The sequence below is a fragment of the Oncorhynchus masou genome, chromosome 15 (genome assembly GCF_036934945.1).
Source record: "Oncorhynchus masou masou isolate Uvic2021 chromosome 15, UVic_Omas_1.1, whole genome shotgun sequence".
NCBI classification, from domain to species: Eukaryota; Metazoa; Chordata; class Actinopteri; order Salmoniformes; family Salmonidae; genus Oncorhynchus; species Oncorhynchus masou.
The window spans coordinates 30682635-30702674 of NC_088226.1; the positions used below are offsets into that span (position 1 = coordinate 30682635).

At 40.9% G+C, this 20040-nt stretch overlaps 2 protein-coding genes across 2 annotated transcripts; both read right to left on the reverse strand.

The window, feature by feature from the left end:
• Positions 1–102: 102 nt before the first annotated feature.
• LOC135556140 (prohibitin-2-like) lies at positions 103–10041 on the reverse strand. Its single transcript, XM_064989084.1, has 10 exons — positions 9913–10041; positions 7682–7814; positions 7500–7584; positions 7289–7368; positions 6926–7110; positions 2948–3077; positions 2693–2796; positions 2461–2538; positions 2029–2105; positions 103–1018 (listed from the first exon to the last, which is right to left on the reverse strand). Exons 1-10 carry the CDS (start codon positions 9931–9933, stop codon positions 997–999), a joined length of 915 nt encoding a protein of 304 aa, XP_064845156.1. The 5' UTR covers positions 9934–10041; the 3' UTR covers positions 103–996.
• A 2182-nt stretch (positions 10042–12223) lies between these two features.
• Positions 12224–18897, reverse strand: LOC135556141 (retinal rod rhodopsin-sensitive cGMP 3',5'-cyclic phosphodiesterase subunit delta-like). The gene is made up of 5 exons (XM_064989085.1): positions 18631–18897; positions 14337–14425; positions 13265–13390; positions 13037–13142; positions 12224–12765 (listed from the first exon to the last, which is right to left on the reverse strand). The coding sequence occupies exons 1-5, from the start codon at positions 18696–18698 to the stop codon at positions 12684–12686; spliced, it is 471 nt and encodes a 156-aa protein (XP_064845157.1). The 5' UTR covers positions 18699–18897; the 3' UTR covers positions 12224–12683.
• Between the last annotated feature and the right edge of the window lie 1143 nt (positions 18898–20040).

Genomic DNA, 20040 nt, shown 5'->3' on the forward strand with positions numbered 1-20040 from the left:
TGTGGAGAAAGGGGTCTGAATACTTTCCGAATGCACTCTGTTCGAGTCCCATCTCATAGTTCACCAGGGAAGCATATGGCAGTAACACATTCAATCCAGATAAGCAGTCATGTAGAGACTTTAATGTCATTGTAAATGTAGCTAAAGATCCCTAGTACAATAACAGGCTGTACTGTTGTCTAAGATGTCTGATTAAGTCATGGAAACATTTCATTTCTCAGAAACTTGAGAGAGAAAAAGACATTTTGTAAGAGTACTTTCCTTATATAGGCCTAATGTGTTTTTCAACAACAAATGTACCTGCATACACACACACACATTAGGTCATGTGAAAAGGCATTATGAAATAAAATCAAGACATTTGTGCTGCCCTTTATTTTCAGTCATGTCTCAATCTGCTGCCTTCCTTTCCACTTCAAACTAGTAGTAAGCCGTAAACAGTGCATTTGCATGAAAAAAACAAGACTAAGTAATCATTTCACCTTCATTTTACAAGCACATCTTCAAAAATTATTTATTTTTTGAATACACCATTCCAGTACAGCATTTTTCCAATCAAACTGATAAATTTGATTCCCCAAGAGTCCTTGCTGTCCTCAAAACCCATGTACACATCTAGGGCCAGACATAATAAGTGGAGTTCCTTATCTATATCATTACAGCATCATCTGCACAACTTATTAATAACAAAGCAGCTGATTATGTCTTATAGGCTAGTGCTATTTGGTTTGAATCCACAAACATTGTTTTCAGATCGTTTCTGGAGTTGACCATGAAGATATTATATCACTGCAGGTTCCGCCTGGCCCTAGCCATGTCATGCATACAGCACGAGCCCCATAGGTCAACTTTACAGAGCAATCCGATGCTTTAGAGTCTTCTTCAGTGAGTTGGTAAGCCACTTGGTTATACAATCAGAGATATAGGCAGTTGGACAGACAGAGACAAACTGGTCTTAGCTGTGGATGGAGCCTCAGACAGGTGGAATGCTAGAGCCTACTTCTTTCCCAGTGATAGACTGAAACACAAGCAAAAGGGGGTTGTAAGTGTTAATGATACTGTAAAAAAATAAATGTATATAATATTCAAAGTGCTCTAAAAAGTACAGGGATGACAACGAGAGATGATAGCATCAGAGGAAAAAATGAGTATGATTTTTAACGGTTTTTACAAGGCTCTGACAAGACTGATTTCAGTCAAAAGTGCATCAATATGCACAGGGTGGATTGGTTGCTTTGCTGAACATATGGTACTCCCTGGTTTTTTTCTGTCTTATTCTCAACTGTATAATATAACATGTATGAGGAATGAATGACAGGCATTTGGCACCAGGTCCTGTCTCAGTTTCTGTGAACAGTTATATATGGACATTGAAGATCCTTGGCAGCATTAAGATAAGCCAGGAACTATTTCAGTGTGATACAGTCTGACTAGTCATATCCACTCCAGTGACCAGGCAAAAGCAGTGAGATGGAGAACAAAAACCAGGGTCGTGTTTATTAGTGCCCGCGTAAAAAAATGTTTAAAAATGTTTTAAGAACAAGTAGCATTTACTACTTGTGGCTCTGTTTATGGTCTTCCATTTGGTGTTTAATGAACACCCCTGGTGGCCATAGGCATTGCTGTGAAAATGACAGCATGCACACTGGAGGCAATGTGAGAAGAGCAGTCATTAGACATGTTTTTGCTAAAACAAAAAAAATCATGTTCTCTTCAAGCTACCATTAATGCCAGTATGGAGCTGCTTCAAAAAACTTAGGTCATCTTTAGGGATTTTGGTGGAATTTCTACTTTTCCATGGGAAATGTGATAATGCATTCCTGCACTTTTTCAATAATGCCATTGATTTGTCCCAGCACCTGTACTGCACTACACAGTGTTCAAAACTGTGGATGTGAACATTCAACATTTCTAACCTTGCTTGAGGCAACTGAAACAAACCATCTGGGCGGTGTTGAGCCATGCAAGAGAGGACAGAGCCAGACTAGGGTATGATGATATGAGAAAGTGAAGCTAAGAGAAACATACTTGTTAAAAGAGTCATCCTGAAGGTTAAGGACCAGGTTGTCTGCGGAAAGGTACACTTTGTTCTGGGACGTTGCCACCTGAAAGACAATACACAGAGACACAAAACACACAGTTGAAAACAAAGCGTCACAGAACTAGTCTTGTAGCAGCTCGTAGCATAAGGGAAATAGCCATCCTTCAGCCCAAATGATACTGATATAACCAGCTAACTGCACTGTGGGTTACCATTGCAATGAGAACCAAACAGCCAAAACAAACACAGGCTGCTAAAATGACTGACCCCATTCTTACTGAAACAATGTCTGATTAGGACAATAACATCACAGAGTCTCTGGGGATGAGTAACTATCCCCTCAATACATAATTAATAAAGTATTTCTGTACAATTATCATGACAGTCATTGATATCCAGTTCCTTTATAAAGAACTCACCGTCTTAGCAATGGCCTGGGCTGCTCTAATTCGTCGAAGCTTCAGGTATCCAGGATTCTTAGTCACTGCTTGTCCCAACTACAACAAACACAGTCAGATTCATATAACATGCTAAAGTAAATAAAAAACAATTGTTGACTAGAATAATCAGCCTGGTGTTTGAGTTTATGCACGGTCATGTGAAGACGAGGGGACAGGTCGTCCAAAGGTTATGGTCAGGTTAATGTTTTACCATCTTGGCAGCCTCTGCCTCTCCCTCCGCCTGGATAATCTTATGTCTCTGGTCTTGTTTGGCTTTCTCCACATAGAACTGGGCTCTCTGTGCCTCCTGCTGGGCTGCGGAGACACACAAGCTTTGTTTAAACTCCACGCGTGCACACACAATCTACTAACACACATTAGTGCATTGACTAACCCACACACAGAAAAAAATATAAAAACAGGCAAGTATGCATCCAGAGACAACCGTATACACCCCAACACATACCAACTTGTTTGGCCTCTACGGCAGCTGTGTACTCTCTGCTGAAGCTCAGCTCTGTGATGGCTACGTCATCCAGGATAATGTTGAAGTCTTTGGCTCTCTCAAACAGCTCTCGGCGAATCAACAATGACACCTATACATACGGTTACAGACAAGAAAAGGGCAAAAAAAAGCGTTGGTTCACATTTCAGTCCATTTTAAAGGGGTCTGAACTTCCTGATTTGGCCTCGTTTTTCCAGCTGTGTCATTATGAAATGCAGCATCCATGACTGAAACCAAACAACAGTTGTTTTGGGGATAATGTGGGTGTTCCTTCTAGACAACTTGAAACAGTCGAAACAGGTCATGTCAAAGTCCCCTAGGCAAGCTAGCTTGCGCTAACCAACTTCTTTCGCCAATTAGCTTCAGCTGGCTGGTGTGCGACAATGGCAAAGTTGGTTTGACATTTTATAGCCCATCTCTGGGGATTGTTAGGGACTGTCAATAAATTACACAATGTAAAATATTTTCATATTGCACATCTTTTACAGGGATGCAAACTGTAGAGTAGAGGTCGACCGATTATGATTTTTCGATACGGATCCAGAATATTGGAGGACCAAAAAAAGCCAATACCGATTTATAAATAATATGACAATTACACTTATTTTAACTTAATATAATACATCAAATCAATTTAGCCTCAAATAAATAATGAAGCATGCTCAATTGTTTAAATAATTCAAAAACAAAAGCGTTGGAGAAGTAAAAGTGCAAGGTGCTATGTGCCATGTAGAAAAGATAACGTTTAAGTTCCTTATATGAAAGTTGGTGGTTCCTTTTAACATGAGACTTCAATATTCCAAGGTAAGAAGTTATAGGTTGAGGTTATTATAGGACTTTCTCTATACCATTTGTATTTCATATACCTTTGACTATTGGATGTTCTTATAGGCACTTTAGTATTGCCAGTGTAACAGTATAGATTCCATCCCTCTCCTCGCCCCGAACCAGAAACACATCAACCACAGCCACCCTCGAAGCATCGTTACCCATTGCTCCACAAAAGCAATGGCCTTTGTAGAGCAAGAGGAACAACTACAAGTCTCAGAATGAGTGATGTTTGAAACGCTATTAGCGCACACCCCGCTAACTAGGAATTAGCGCCATTTCACATCGGTTACACCAGCCTAATCTTGGGAGTTGATAGGCTTGAAGTCCTAAACAACGAAGAGCTGCTGGCAAACGCACGAAAGTGCTGTTTGAATGAATGCTTACGAACCTGCTGCTGCCTACCGTTGCCCAGTCAGACTGCTTTATAAAATCATAGACTTAATTATACCATAATAACACACAGAAATACAAGCCTTAGGTCATTAATATGGTCAAATCCGGAAACTATCATTTCGAAAATAAAACGTTTATTCTTTCAGTGAAATACGGAACCGTTCCGTATTTTATCTAACGGGTGGCATCCATAAGTCTACATATTCCTGTTACATTGCACAACCTTCAATGTTATGTCATAATTACGTAAAATTCTGGCATATTAGTTCGCAACGAGCCAGGCGGCCCAAACGGTTGCATATACCCTGACTCTGTGTGGCAATGAACGCAAGAGAAGTGACAATTTCCCTAGTTTAACATTGCATGCTAACATGAATTTCTTCAAACTGAATATGCAGGTTTAAAAATATATACTTCTGTGTTGATTTTAAGAAAGGCGTTGATGTTTATGGTTAGGTACATTCGTGCAACGATTATGCTTTTTTCGCAAATGCGCTTTTGTTAAATCATCCCCCGTTTGGTGAAGTTGGCCATCTTTGTTAGGAAGAAATAGTCTTCACAGTTCGCAACGAGTCAGGCGGCCTAAACTGCTGCATATACCCTGACTCCGTTGGACAGAACTCAAGAGAAGAAGTGACAATTTTCCTAGTTAAAAGAAATTCATGTTCGCAGGCAATATTAACTAAATATGCAGGTTTAAAAATATATACTTCTGTATTGATTTAAAAAATATCTTAAGTAGAAATAGAATAAAACAGGAATTCTATTTTTGCTCTATTATAGTGGCCACTATCATAGACATAGATAAAGAGCACAAGGCTACATGTGTGAAAAAATAACATTCACTAAGTAAAAAAAAAAAAAAAAAAAGTATAATCCCCCTCACTCACAAGTGTTACTGTCAAATTCAACACAACAAAAACAATATCTTTAGACTACACATTCTGCCTGTTGACATCTGTTCTACAATGTGCCAGCAGCGTATGATACCCTTTGCTGGCATAATTGATCTCTTTCAGGCAGAGAGCCTGGCATACCCCTTTTAATCCACTGTATTGAAAAAGTGAGAAATCGGGAAAGTGTGTGGTGTTCCTTTCACCTCTATAGTGGCATCCAGCTTAAGCCAGGCCCAGCTCCAGCTACACTTCATCCATGAATCCACTTGTTTAACAAGCAACGTCTCATTTTTCACCTAATTCTCTCATTCTGGAAATGAACCACATACTGTAGAGGGAAAACATCAGTTCACAGATAGTTTGTTAGCTAGTTAACATTTCACACAGATTGCCAGGGTCCAATAAGCAACTAAGGCTTTATAACTTGAGGAACGGCAAAGTCGTATACCAGTTAATACTTTAGTGAATTGGTTAGGTTACTAACGTTAGCGCCTCTGACTTTATTAGCCATCTAATTTTCACACCATAAACTCAATTATTCGATCAGTTAAGTTGACTAATGTTGCTCAACATTTCTCTGGCTAGCTAACGGAGAATTCGATCCAGCAAGCAAGATAATTAACAATGCTAACAATACTTGTTCCACCACCTCAAACTTTCCAAATGCCAATGTTTTTTTGGTTACAGCTCATGAAGTACGCTTCATCACCCTCTTGCCCTCGTCAGGCTTCTCACCTACCTCTTTGTTATCGTTCAGGGGACGCGCTGTCAGTTACAACAAACTGCCTTTCCACACTACCCCGCTGTATTTCCAGAGTGCGCGCTGATCTGGAAACTAGCAAATGGGTTGTCTCTTCTCTCTTCAGTCGCATGCTGCATTCTGTTATGTAAACGATTGGCTGAGCCTTAGATACAGCCTGTATTGCTCTAAACACCCATCACTCGTTTTCTTACAGCCAGTAGTGATCCAAAGTTTGTATGTGAAAATTACTCCTAAAAACGCACACATTGTTGTTCTGAACTCACTTCACTCGTGCTAAAGAGGGAGGCTCGCTCGGCTGGTGCCAACACATGCGCAGATCAAATACATCCCGCTGGAACGCAGATAAAAGGTGTTTACATGTCCCAATAATTCAAAAGACTGCTCAGAAAATAAGGTGTTTTAATCAGCGTATGCTTACTTCGATTTTGACCTCACACTGATGAAGTTAAGCAGAGCAAGGTGTTTACATGAATATCGCATAATCTGCCTACTTCCATAATCAGTTTAATATCAAATTATTAGTAAACCTACTCATTGAAATTTAGAGCTATTGACATTTGAAAATATTGTCCCATGTACATTGTGTAATTCACTGATGGTACCTAACCTCACCCCATAGGGATATCAAATGTCAAATCAAATTGCCCATGGGCATTACGATCAGGTTATGTGCAGATGCGCTCTGAATTGATGATTACTTGGGTGCTGCCAGCTGTCGGTAGGATTGAAATAAACACAACCCAAGAAATACTGTTACAGTACCCTTCAATCCATGACATACAAGTTTTCCTATCTCCCAAATCTCAGTTTTGGACAAGACTGAATTTATGACCAAAATTATCCTACTTTAACCATGTCGTCAATTTTGACACTAGAAAAAAAACAATCTGACTCAAATCGACGCCACATAGGCCATTTTGTTGCTTTTGAGGGACTTTTAAAGCAGAGACTTGTTTAGTACACAACCTTGGTACCATATAATCCTGAGACTGTGGCAGTACCGGTACTCTCTGAATGATGAGATTTAGGCTACCTGTGCGAGTCACTCTGCCATACCTGTGCTCTCTGAGTGATGAGCTGCGAGGCATTGAACTTGGCCACCACGCTCTTCAGCACCTCGTTGACGATGGAGGGTAGTACTCTCTCGTCATAGTCCTTCCCCAGCTGCTGGTACATGGCAGGCAGGTTGGCGGCCACAGGACGGGACAGCACACGCAGTCCAATGTTAATCATCTGCAGATCTACAGAGGTAAGAGAGACAAGGAGAAAGAAGTCAGGGCTGTATCTTCCTTTACTTCATCTTCCATCTTTACTGATCTGAAAGATTTACATCTTTACTGATCTGCTGGACATAATGTATTGGTCTACATGTATCCATACTGGATTCAAATTAATCCCCCTATTTCAGCAATCACGTACCTTTGCTTCCAGTTAGTGAAGCAATCTTTCTGGGCCTGGCTCTGATGTCATAGATTATGGGGTACTGGATCCATGGTATCCTGAAGAACAACAAAAACAGTTCAGTTAAATATAGTCATGTGAATTTAGCTTTGCATTGCGTCGAGCCAACTGATCATGACAACCCTGGCTTCATTATAAACCCCTGGACAGAGTCAAAGTGTAGGCCTACCTGAAGTGCAGTCCTTCAGCCAGCACTGTGTCCATCTGCATGCCCCCGATTCTGTTGAAGATGATTGCTCTCTGACCTCCATCCACTGGGAACAAACCATTCCACACAACGTTAAAGGGGTGCACTCATTATCGTGATAATAGTGTTACCCATTTCACTACCAGACGCTAGGTTAGGCCTACCTGTGAATGTAGCTTCTTTGACCCCATAGGCCAGAGCTCCAGCCCCAATGAGCAGCTTGAGGCCTATTCCTGCTCCCTTGCCCCCCGCGCCAGACATACGACTGGCCAGGTCCCTCAGGTTTGTCAGGAACCGCTGGGAAGACGGAAAAAAGTGTTGTTGTTTTTGGACGGAGCTTATGTATTCACAAAATATTACAAGGCTTCTTTTACCACTGTTTATTTATCATCGGGTCAGTACACTGCACATTAAGTGTTTTGGAGGGCTTGTTGTGATGTCCAGCTAATTTATCACCATTATCCCATCTAGTGGTCTTAAGGGGTACTGTGGCCTAGACCTGTCAGTGTCATTGTCTCCATCTCGAATATTCTTGACCATTTATAGTTAGTGATGCACCGATATGATATTTTTGGCCGATACAATATCCAATATTTTTCTTGCCCTCCCCCACAAAACAATACCGATATTTATAATTTTAGTGGCCTTTTAAGCATTCTAGTACAGTTATAGTTAACACACACATGGATGCAGTGGTCTAAGGTACAGCATCTCTGTGCAAGAGGCGTCACTACAGTCCCTGGTTCGAATCCAGGCTGTTTCACATCCGGGCGTGATTGGGAGTCCCATACGGTGGCACACAATTGGCCCGGATCACGCTGGACTGTCACTGTAAATAAGAATTTGTTCTCAATTCGCCTTTTTTGTTGTCTCACTGAAATTCTTACTCTTTCAAATGCTCGACTTGTCGACTGCTCGATCCACACAGCATACATTGTGGGCTCGGTTAGGAATGCTGTGTTGCACGTGTAGCGCAAAATTTTACGTGGCGTCTTTACATCATGTACCTACGTTATAAAAGGTATGCACGGTAGCTTAGACATCGGTTTTCAACGTCGGTGTTAAACTAGACATCGGGCCGATACCGATGTTGGCATTTTTAGCGAATATTGTCCGATATGTTCACCGATATATTGTGCATGCCTATTTATAGTATTATGAAACTGGATTGTGCAGGTCTTTGAGTAATGAATGAGCACGTAAACTAATCAAGTTTAAGCAGCACTTAAACCAATGTTTTCCACATGAACTGATATGCAAGTAACTTGCATGTTAGCTGACGAACACGCAACCCCATTTTCTTATATGGAGGCGGAGTTGAGCTTTCTCAGCTACCTGCATGTTTTATGATAACAGGGTTATTATGGCCAAATTGGGCTACTTCGAAAACGATGTCACGGGTCAGAATGTATTGGTCGTGGGTTTTTGGTCAACTTCTAAAGTTGCACCGCGGCCGCAATGGCATTCTTTAAAAAGTGTATATATTAATATAATCAGTACCAGTCAAAAGTTTGGACACAACTACTCCAACGTTTCTTTGACTATTTTATACATTTTTGAATAATAGTGAAGACATCAAAACTATGAAATAACACATATAGAATCATGTTACCAAAAAAAAGTGTTAAACAAATCAAAATATATTTTATATTTGATATGCTTCAAAGTAGCCACCCTTTGCCTTGACAGCTTTGCACACACTTGGCATTCTCTCAACCAGTTTCATCTGGAATGCTTCTCCAACGTTCTTGACGGAGGTGAAACTGGTTGAGAAAATTCCAAGTGTGCAAAGCTGTCGTCAAGGTAAAGGGTGGCTACCTTGATCAATCGCAAATATATTTTGATTTGTTTAACACTTTTTTTGGTAACATGATTCTATATGTGTTATTTCAAAGTGTTGACGTCTTCACTATTATTCTACAATTTAGAAAATAAAGACAAGTCAGGGCTGAAAAACACATTATTCCAAACGACAATATTTAACCATAATTCATCAAGAAAATAGTTAGCTAAAAATTCGACTAGTTATTAGCAGTCATCCAAGCTTGCAACATGAGAACTGGCCTTTTTCTAGTTGGTTAGGGAGCGGTTTATCTAAATTGCCATTGGCAAACCTTCACTTCCATATGAAATCAAAAAAAGACCTAGCTATAGTTTGAAAGCTGGCATAGTTAAGCGTTGCTGAGTGAGGATAGGCAAGTCAGAATAACGACCTGCGTAGCTAACGTCGTTAGCTTGTTAGCTAAGCTAGCTACCTCGATCTCCTCTTAAAATCATAGTCTAACGTTATAAGGCAATAACACACGTTTGTGTAGAATACAAAACTCATTTCACAATAATAAGGTATGGCTTGACTTTGTCTTTAGTAAGTGTGGTTGCTATTTGAAATACTCACGTTGGGCTCTTTATTTGCCATGCTTGCAGTAGATATCCAAGGTCGTGACCAATGAACGCGTCATCACCATAGAGAATGATAGAGCCTTCTAGTGGCCAAAAGGCCTTTTTAGCATTGGCAATGCCAGTGAGGGCTTACACAATTTTAATGTAGTCAACGAGACGGGACTTCCAACTCCATTGGCTGATCCCTCCTGGTGTCCCTGTCGGAGTCATGTCCAACCGGGTCATGAGGGATCAGCCAATGAGAACATCGACTACTTCAAAATGCAGATAGACTCAACGGCGCTGCCCATGCTGTCACAGACGCTATAATGACACGGCTACAAAGAGCCCACTCTCTCTCTATGGTCATCAGAGACAACTTTCTCTTTGCGCATTCAGGTGAAAGGCTTTCAGGGATTTGGAGTTCAATGCAGCTGGAAATTATATAGCTGCCCTCTTGTGGGTATTTTATGAAACTGGCTTGTGTTCAATGGAGTACATTCAAAGTTAAAGGAGACTCAAGTGATATGACGTTTTAACACTGCTGCTACTCACTGTTAATCTATGCAGTCACTTTACCCCAACCTATAGGTACAAATTACCTCACGAACCTGTACCCCGCACATTGACTCGGTACCCGCGTATTTTGCCTCATTTTGTTACAATTTAGTAAATATTTTCTTTTCTTGAACTGCATTGTTGGCTAAGGGCTTGTAAGTATGCATTTCACTGTAAGGTCTACTACCAGTTGTGTTCGGCGCATGCAAGTTTAATTTGATATTACTGAACAAAACTATAAACGCAAATTGTTGGTCACATTTCATGAGCTGAAATATTCCAGAAATGTTCCATATGTACTAAGTGTTTATTTATTTTGTGTGCACAAATTTGTTTTACATCCCTGTTAGTCAGCGTTTTTATTTTCGCAAGATAATCCATCTACCTGACAGGTGTGGCATATCAAGAAACAGCATGATGATGACACAGGTGCACCTTGTGCTGGGGACAAAGGCCACTAAAATGTGAAGTTGTCACGCAACACAATGTCACAGATGTTTGAGGTTGAGGGACTGTGCAATTGGCATGCCGACTGCCCATGTCCTCTTACAGATATTGATCTGCAGTGTTGCTGAGACAACCTTCAACAGCCCACAGGTTTATCAGTGTTGAGTGGCTGTAGTTAAAATATGAACATATTATGTTTTCACACAGGTACCTTGTGCCTCACTTGGCAAGTATGTACTCCCAGGAGACAAAATATCTTATGAAGTTCATGCAACTCTTAGAACTACCTCTCCCGGATCCGGGAGAATTGTCATCAACTGACACTAATTAGCATAACGCAACGGACAAAAAATATTACTAGAAAATATTCATATACATGAAATGACAAGTGAAATATAGTGAAACACAGCTTAGCCTTTTGTTAATCACCCTGTCATCTCAGATTTTTAAATGATGCTTTACAGCCAAAGCAAGACAAGCATTTGTGTAAGTTTATCGATAGCCTAGCATAGCATTATGTACAACTAGCAGCAGACAACTTGGTCACGAAAATCAGAAAAATCAAATTAAATCATTTACCTTTGATGGGCTTCGGATGTTTTCACTCATGAAACTCCCAGTTAGACAGCAAATGTTTTGTTCCATAAAGATTATTTTTTATAGCCGAAATACCTCCGGTTGTTCTTCACGTTTGGTTGAGAAATCCACCAGAAACTGCAGTCACGACACCGAAAAATATTCCAAATTAGATCCATAAGACAGAAACATGGCAAACGTTTTTTAAATTTTTTATAATCAATCCTCAAGGTGTTTTTCAAATATCTATTGATAGTATATCAACCGGGACAATTGGCTTTTCACTAGGAGCAGAGGAAAAATTACTACCTCTGTCTTTTATGCAAGAATCACTCTGAAACCCCTCAGCTGGCCACTTACGCAATGTAATCGTTTACGCTCATTCTTCAACATAAAGGCGTGAAACAACGTCAAAATTCCTTAGGGAATACGTAGAAAAAGGAATCTAGTTGATATCCCTTTCTATGGCCAATAGGGGTGCATAGGAACACCACAACGGTTTCAAAATAAGAGGCACTTCCTGATTGGATTTTCCTCAGGGTTTCACCTGCAATATCAGTTCTGTTATCCTCAGACAATATTTTGACAGTTTTGGAAACTTGAGTGTTTTCTATCCTAAGTTGTCAATTATATGCATATTCTAGCATCTTGTCCTGACAAAATAGCCAGTTTACTTTGGGAACGTTATTTTTCCAAAAATGAAAATAGTGCCCCCTAGTTTCAACTACAAAAAAAAAAGCTATGGCTTTGTCTTTCTGACATCTTTTAATCCATAATTCATGTAGTAAACAGTCTATATTACATAGTTACATCAAAAAAAAAAAAATCCAAACAATGAGAACATCAGCAACCACATCAACAGAGACAAAATTACAAATGCAAGGTGACGAGCAGTGTACATCTTAGGGTTACATTTCTGGAATGACAAGGGGAAAAAAAATGTACAAATAAAATAATTTACATGGTTGTCTGTCATGAGCATTGTCATTGCCCATATATATATAGATATTTACATACAAAAAGTCTTATCCGACAAGAAGCCAGTGTGACCTTGGTTGGATTTTGATTTCTTTGTGCTGCTGTCCCTGTAGATTGCAAATGCACTCCTTCAAACATGGCCTCCTGTGACCACTGAAAAACAACAATCAGCAGTGTATGCCTAGTCCTCCCCACTTCAAGGGTTGTAAAAATATATAGTGTTCCTCTTCAGACGTAGAAAAGTCGTACCCGGGAGGTGCTGACGTGAAGGTCGTCATCAAAGAACTTGGTCTCTATAACAACATTCCCACTGCAAGGGAGAGAAAAATAAATGTTACAAATCAGCAAACACTGACCATGAGCTACAAAGTATAAGGCAAAGCAGTCCCATAAAGGAAATTACAGTTTCCTGCAAGTTTAGCATAGGTTAGGGTTAAGGAATATTTCAGTGTAGCCTAATTACTTACTCAATCTGTAGCCTAGTGCATGCATATTGTATACTACTGACAAACAATTGCACAACCAAACTGTAGGAGAATGACCAAAAAGCCCATCATTTATTATTTGTTGCTTATCCTTACGTTAAAACATTTGCGGGCATCATCTGAGACTCTGGCGCTGCCTCTATCAAAGACTGCCATGTGTTTGTGGAGTTGGGAATCACAAAGCCAAACTCAAAGAACCATTCTGCAGGTAGAGGAGAGACACACAAAATACATGTAATGAGTGCATTCACTATGCACAGACATTGCATTCTTATTGAGTATATTTATAATAACAAGATTGAAACGGATAAAATAGACTAGTACCTTCTAAGCATTGGCCTTTGAAGAAAACCTTCTGCTCAAGATGGAACTTTTCCAGTTTTTCTGACGAAGAGAAATTTAGCTCTCTGGACACAGCTTTGCACTTGAGGATTTTCTTGGGGACTCGAGCTGCAAGGAAATGAATGGGACAGTCAAACTACTAATTAGGAGAGAATAGATGCACTCAACACAACAGCCTGATGTTTACCAAGACCTAGGGTACTTTCTCACATAAGTATAAAAATATACTTTCTCATTACTGCCATTTTCTATAGACTCTTATATACACAACATTGATAACTATGTGGAAAGGTAAATTAATAATAATTTTGACTAGGGTTGGGTGGTATACAGATTCATACATAGAGTACAGAAATTGTACTACCAAATGTGCAAACAAGGGGTACAATTTCTATTTTAAAAACAATATGCACAAAACAATTTAGGCAACAGGGATCAGGATCCGGGGGGGGGGGGGGAATTGAATGTATTCTGTAACCAAGACGCTTGATCTTGACATCAAGCCACTCAGCGAAGAAAATGCATAGCTGGAACCCTGAGCTGGATATAACACATTTGACATCTTATGTTATATTCAACTTATAGTTAGTTATACGCGGAGTAGCACAAACTGCTTTTTTCCCCCTACGGTATTGAAAAATCATTCTGTTGGTATTTCGAAATATACTGTATACCGGGGTATCACACAAGCCTAATTTTGACATTGGTTAGGGTTCAAGTTCTTGAGGACAAACTGGCAGACTGCTGAGATGGTTAGAATTGCGTGGTCAACAAAGCAGGACTGACACCATGGACAGTCATTAATGAAGTGGTCAGTTGCTGTGAATGCCTTGCTTCTTTAAAATTAAGATTTATTTTGTCTACAATCTGTTCACATTTCCAATTTGATGTCTGTAAAGCCTATTGTATGTATCAATCCCAGTATTTATTCATGTCTAATAAAATAAATAAAATACAGAGGTCATCTTGGTAGTGGTAGGAAGATATGGCCTAATAATAATACATTTTCTACACGAGGAGGAAAGCAGACAGTAACCTCAGGAGGATCCAGTACCTTCATGTTCAACCCCAGGAAGAGACAGGTCCTCTGTTCCCTGCCACAGCACCTTCCCAGTCTCAGCATCACGCAGGTTCATCCAGTTTCTGGGAGACCAGGAGTCAAGGAATAATACACAATCATAGGTTTGACAGCAGTAACCTTGTCCAAGTTACTGTTTTTAGTCATTTAAGTTTACTGAGTATTCTTTGGGGTACAGGGGAACTGGCATGTGTTAAAGCCAAAATTGGAAGCCAGGTATACCCATTTGCATTCTTCCAAAAATCTTCAAGAGCCGCTGCCGTGTGTGGCCCTAGTCATTTACACCAGCTCTCACGCCATGTTCTTTTATTGGAGTGGCCTATTTTAGTGCCTTAAAGCCACCCATTATTTAGCTACTACTAGATAACCTATTCTAATAGGTCATGTGGTACAAGCCAAGGCAAAAGTGGGTAACAGTACTCCAGCTGGTGCAAGTGCTAACAGACAGAACAAAGAATTTCTAACTCAGCTCTGGGAATAAAAAGCCAACTGGAAGACATAGCTGTTGTGTGTCAACTAGAGGGTACTATGTCAGAAGCACCTGAACCCTCCCCCCATCGTCTCAAAACCATATGTGCTGCTGTTCATCCTCCCACCCAACACACGCGGCGCAAAAGGGTGTCAAGCACAAGTGTCAGTCAAGTCATTCCCCACATGGGATAAATTCTTTCAAACTAATAGGGGCCTTAACTGAATGATGGTCAAATGTTAAAACAGCAGGTGGAGAGGTGGAGGGGGGGGTTGCCATGCAAACATGACGCAAACAACCTCAGCACTGAGTTTGGCTAGCAAGCTACTGTAGAGTAGGGCCGTCTTAGTGAGATGAAACTTGTGGCGCTTTGAATCACTTAAGCCTTTCAAATCTGACTGCAGCCCAGTGGGCCCACCAACAGCTCAGTTGCCTCCCTCCAAGCAGCTTCCACATCCTTCTAGAATGATCATCAGAGTCCACAGTATGCAGCTTTCTCATCTTAATAGAAACTTCCTTAGAAAACATAGGCCTGGAAAGGCACCCTCTTTCAAACTAAATGACGAGGCTGCTTTGTGTGAAGTGGCTGTTGGCCGTTACCCAGACAAATTAATTGAACAGTTGTCAGCCCTGCTGGACAATGACTGTCTGGGGGACAAAGCAGTGTCTACCCAGCATACCGTTTATGAATGAACTGTAATACAAGCTGCTGCTGCTACTTTCTCAATGTGAATTATAAAAGTGGCCTCAGTGTTAAGCGCATTAACTGGCTGCAAAAAAACAATGAAGCCAAATGTTTCCATTACATTCCAAGGTCAGACTAGGGCCTAGACAATTCATAATAGGCCTGGCTAGGGTAGTCAAGTTTAAATGTATTCTGCAGCCAGCTACAATTAGGCCCCGGTGGCAGAAAAGGTGACATGTCTCCTGGATCACACATACAGACATCCCTGGTGCTAAGCAGGGGAGACCTGCAGGGGGGTGGGGGCAAGGCCCTGGTCACACAACACTCACAGGCTTCTTAATTAGCCCTTATGGGCATGCTAGCCTCCCTAAAGCCCCATCCATTTTTAAAGAGTAGCTCCTTGATGCAAAACACATGTGAATGCATGACCAATACACATGCAATAGACACGAGAAATTAAAATGAATAGGCTAGATCTCACCAAGTAAGCAGTGTAGCTAAAATGGTTTAACATGGTTTATTCAACTCAGTGAAAAACTTCTAAAGTAGCAAATAGCAGAGCCCAGCGTCAACTCAGACTACCACTGTTTGGTTAGCTAGTCCTTGTGTTCATAGTTCTATGGATCAGTTTGTTCCAGGGACAGATTACATGCAAGTCATGTCCACTCAGGGGAAGCAGAAGGTGGCTGCAGCACACACTGCATTCTCCTCAGAGGCCAGCCTCTGCCTGTCTTAGGTATATAACAGAGGCCATGTTGAAGCACTGTGTTCCTGTACAGGCCTGGAAGCCCAATGTAGCATCATACCAAGAAATGGAACGCAACGGAGTCATGTATGGACTTTGTTAGATGCATGTCTAATTAACCTAGCTACTTGTGTTCATGTGCAGTTTTTTTGATCTCCATACAATTACCTACTGTAGGGCAATGAAGGGACTCTACTGATGTTATCCTATAAAATACATTAGTGTACTATGGAAGCAAGGCGGTTCCCAGGAATCAAAGTTTTGAATCTGATTAAGCGGCAGTGTAGCCTAGTGGTTAGAGCATTGGACTAGTAACCAAAAGGTTGCAAGTTCAAATCCCCGAGCTGACAAGGTACAAAATCTGTCGTTCTGCCCCTGAACAGGCAGTTAACCCACTGTTCCTAGGCCGTCAATGAAAATAAGAATTTGTTCTTAACTGACTTGCCTAGTAAAATAAAGGTTAAAAAAAAAGCACACTTTCAGGTTATACTTATAAAGAACGTGACTATTATGCTAGCCTTAGAACCTGTGCTAAATGAAAGCAACTTTGATACCCTTATCAGTAGCAAATTGGTGCTGAAGCTGAGTTGAAGCAAGTCCTGTGCTTTCTTTGAATACTCCCCGCTGTGAAGCAACTTCTTGAACTTTCTATAATTATCTTTATTGCATAAGACCTACAAGTTAAAAAGCCAATCATGCCAGGGAAGAGTTCCTGAAACCTCAACCAAATAGTCACTATATGGCACACAGTGATTGACAACTTTGTTCAGCCCACCACTGATCAACACAGTTCAAATAAATACACAACTTCTAGATTAATTTGCTGAAAAACCTTAGAAACAGCAGCATCCACAGATTTCCTTCGTGACGTTATAGTCACAATTAACCCGATGCTGGTTACCCAACTATAGTTTTTGTTTTTAGTTCAAAGACTGACAATTCCTCAGAATACAATTGATTGCTTTGTCTCAGGAGGATCAACTTAAACACAACAGCTTGACCGCCCTCTACAACCCACAACATGTGTTTTTTTTTATTTAACCAGGCAAGTCAGTTAAGAACAAATTGTTATTTACAATGATGGCCTAGGAACAGTGGATTAACTGCCTTGTACAGGGGCAGAACATATTTTTAGTTATTGGCCCAACGATCAAACCACTAGGCTACCCGCCACCCATAACTACATAGGCCTAACTTCTTCACAAAGGTCCTGAAATGAGTATGTGTATGCAGCCAGGGCTCCAAGCAGAGGTAACACGCTAAACTCAGTCACCAGACCTGTTAGGAGGAGGACTATAAGGCAGCAAATCCCCATCCTTGCAAATCAAGGATTTAAGAATTACCAGCCTAGAAAATGAAGCCTGCCCAAGGAAGGTCACACAGATCTACAGCCTGTCACAACAGTCAGGATTCTTACCTATTCAACTGAATATATGTACTACCAAAAAATGTGTAAAGTACGGAGCAGAATTAAATAATGGGCCTTCAGTCCATGTTAAGCCGGTGGAAGCAACGCAGGTGTGATTATTCTAGTCCGCATTACTGTGCCTATTTTGGGACCAGTGGCTTGTGTTATGTAAACCAGAGGGCTTCCAACCGAGCTAGGAGATGAAAATAAATTACACAGAAGGTACTTCAAACAAGCTCCACTATGGTATGATTAAAAATGCATGTTGAGCTAAGATGGTGATTGCAGGAGGTAAACTGTCAGATTTCCCACTCTGCCCTGCCAACAGCTCCAGTTATGTCCAACAGGTTCAGTATAGATCACCCTTCCAGTCAGACACTTATTTTCAATAATATTTTTTTTTAATTTTAGCCACTGTACAGGCTGTTTAAATATATTAAAGCATATTCATGTACAAGTAATAGGCAAAGTAAGACAATTAGCAATACTGTTCTGTATGCATGGAACGATATAGGGAGCATCAGCAAACGGCTACCCAAGTTAAATTCAAGTCAGAACCAGCCAGCTAACTAGCAAAGGCACCCATTTAGCTAACACCTAACCTGTGTGCATGTTCCACTACCTTCTTGTCCAATTTGACTAACTAGCGAAGTTAGTCAATTTATCCAAAGTTATGTACCACATAACGTTACAGCTGCAGTGTCTAGCTAGTTAGGCCGGTTATCTAGCTAGGTAACTTGCCAGCAAACCAGCTAACGTTAGAAGCAGGATGGCCCAGAAAGACACTAGCAACCTCGCTAACGTCAAACTGTCAGACTGACAATATTAGTTAGCTAGGTTCACTAACTAGTTTAACGTGTGACAAGCAGCAAGAGCCAGCAAGCAACACCACCTGGCTAGCTAGCTACGGCAGCTAACTTAGATAGGTGAGCAACCAGGCAAACCATTAATTGAAAAGGATACAGTTTAAAACCCTTCAAAATCTCCTTGGCTCGGTCTTCAGTTGAAGACATTATGTCGGAGTCGGACATCTTCAGTTTCTTGAGTGGCTTGTTAGCGTTAACTGATAAACTAGCTAGCTACCAAACTAACGTAAATGCACCTAAAAATGGCATGAAGTCCGAGGACTCTGGCGATATCGCATTAATTTGCCGTAGATCCCAGTTTAATCTCACTGGTAACTCCTACTGATCCCTTAATCAACCTACCATGCGTGGAGTTTGGTCGGAGATTGACAGCAAATTCGTCCGAACACTTTACGCGGTAGCAGAGCACCACACAAAACAACAAATGAAATGAGGCTTCTAGGGAGGGAGTTGGCTGAGGGGACACGCCTCAACTCTCCTCCACCAGTAACCTCACAGATAGAACAATGAGACAGATCTTTCACCGTACGTATAAATCTGACAGCCTCCGGTTAGCAATTTCACTCACCACCAAATATGGTTATGAAAGGAAGCCCAGTGGCAAGGCAGTGGGAGGAGATAGAGGAAGACGGATTTTGGCCGACATTCTGCTAATTTTCGATTCGATTAAACATTTGATCTCAATAATTGTTTATGTTCCCATTTCTAGAATATGTTAAGAACAGAGTGGACTGTTTTGTAGACTTTACCCTTTGCCAAAGTAAAAAAAAAATGCGTTGTTTAGGAGTGGAAGGGGCGAATGTAGTTATGCAAATACATTCTACAACGTGCCAATAGGATTTCGCTAGCTCGTGCTTGGCTCTGCCCAACCCCGTGTATGTTCTGCCCACTTTGAGGCTGTGGTCTATCTTGGATTAGATATATAAACATCTTTGGTAACCTTCTTCTTCTGTGGATTTTATATGGCGTCTGGCAACCAACTTTAAGGTGCCTTACAGCCACCAACTGGACTGGAGTATGAGCCAGAGAAGGTCCCTTGGAGATCGACAATTCAATCGCGATCAATGGGTTGCTGACCACTGCATTAGACCATTTTCCTTGTATGACTGGTGGAGGAGAGTCAGGCATGTTCTACTGATGCTGAAAGACAAATTCCAGATGCAAATATTTTAGCATTTGTAGTTGAGGCTTACTCAGACACTCTTCTCTAAATTGATGGGTGTAGTGAAAGAGAGGCTATAAACACCCCCCAGCCACATCTAGCTAAGTGGATGGGTCTCTATTGTCTAGACCTATTCACATGTTCAAGAAATACAGTATTCAGAGTTTATATATTACATGTTGAGTTTATATTGAATGTTATTGTTGTGCTTCAGGTATTTGGAGCATCTGATAAGCCTTCCCTCACACCAGCCCTCCCAGGGGGACAGTTTCAGCCCCTCTGAGGAGGCAGGGGGGGGTAAATAATCCTTCAGCCAACAGCGGGAAGAGGCGCCGGACAAGCTGG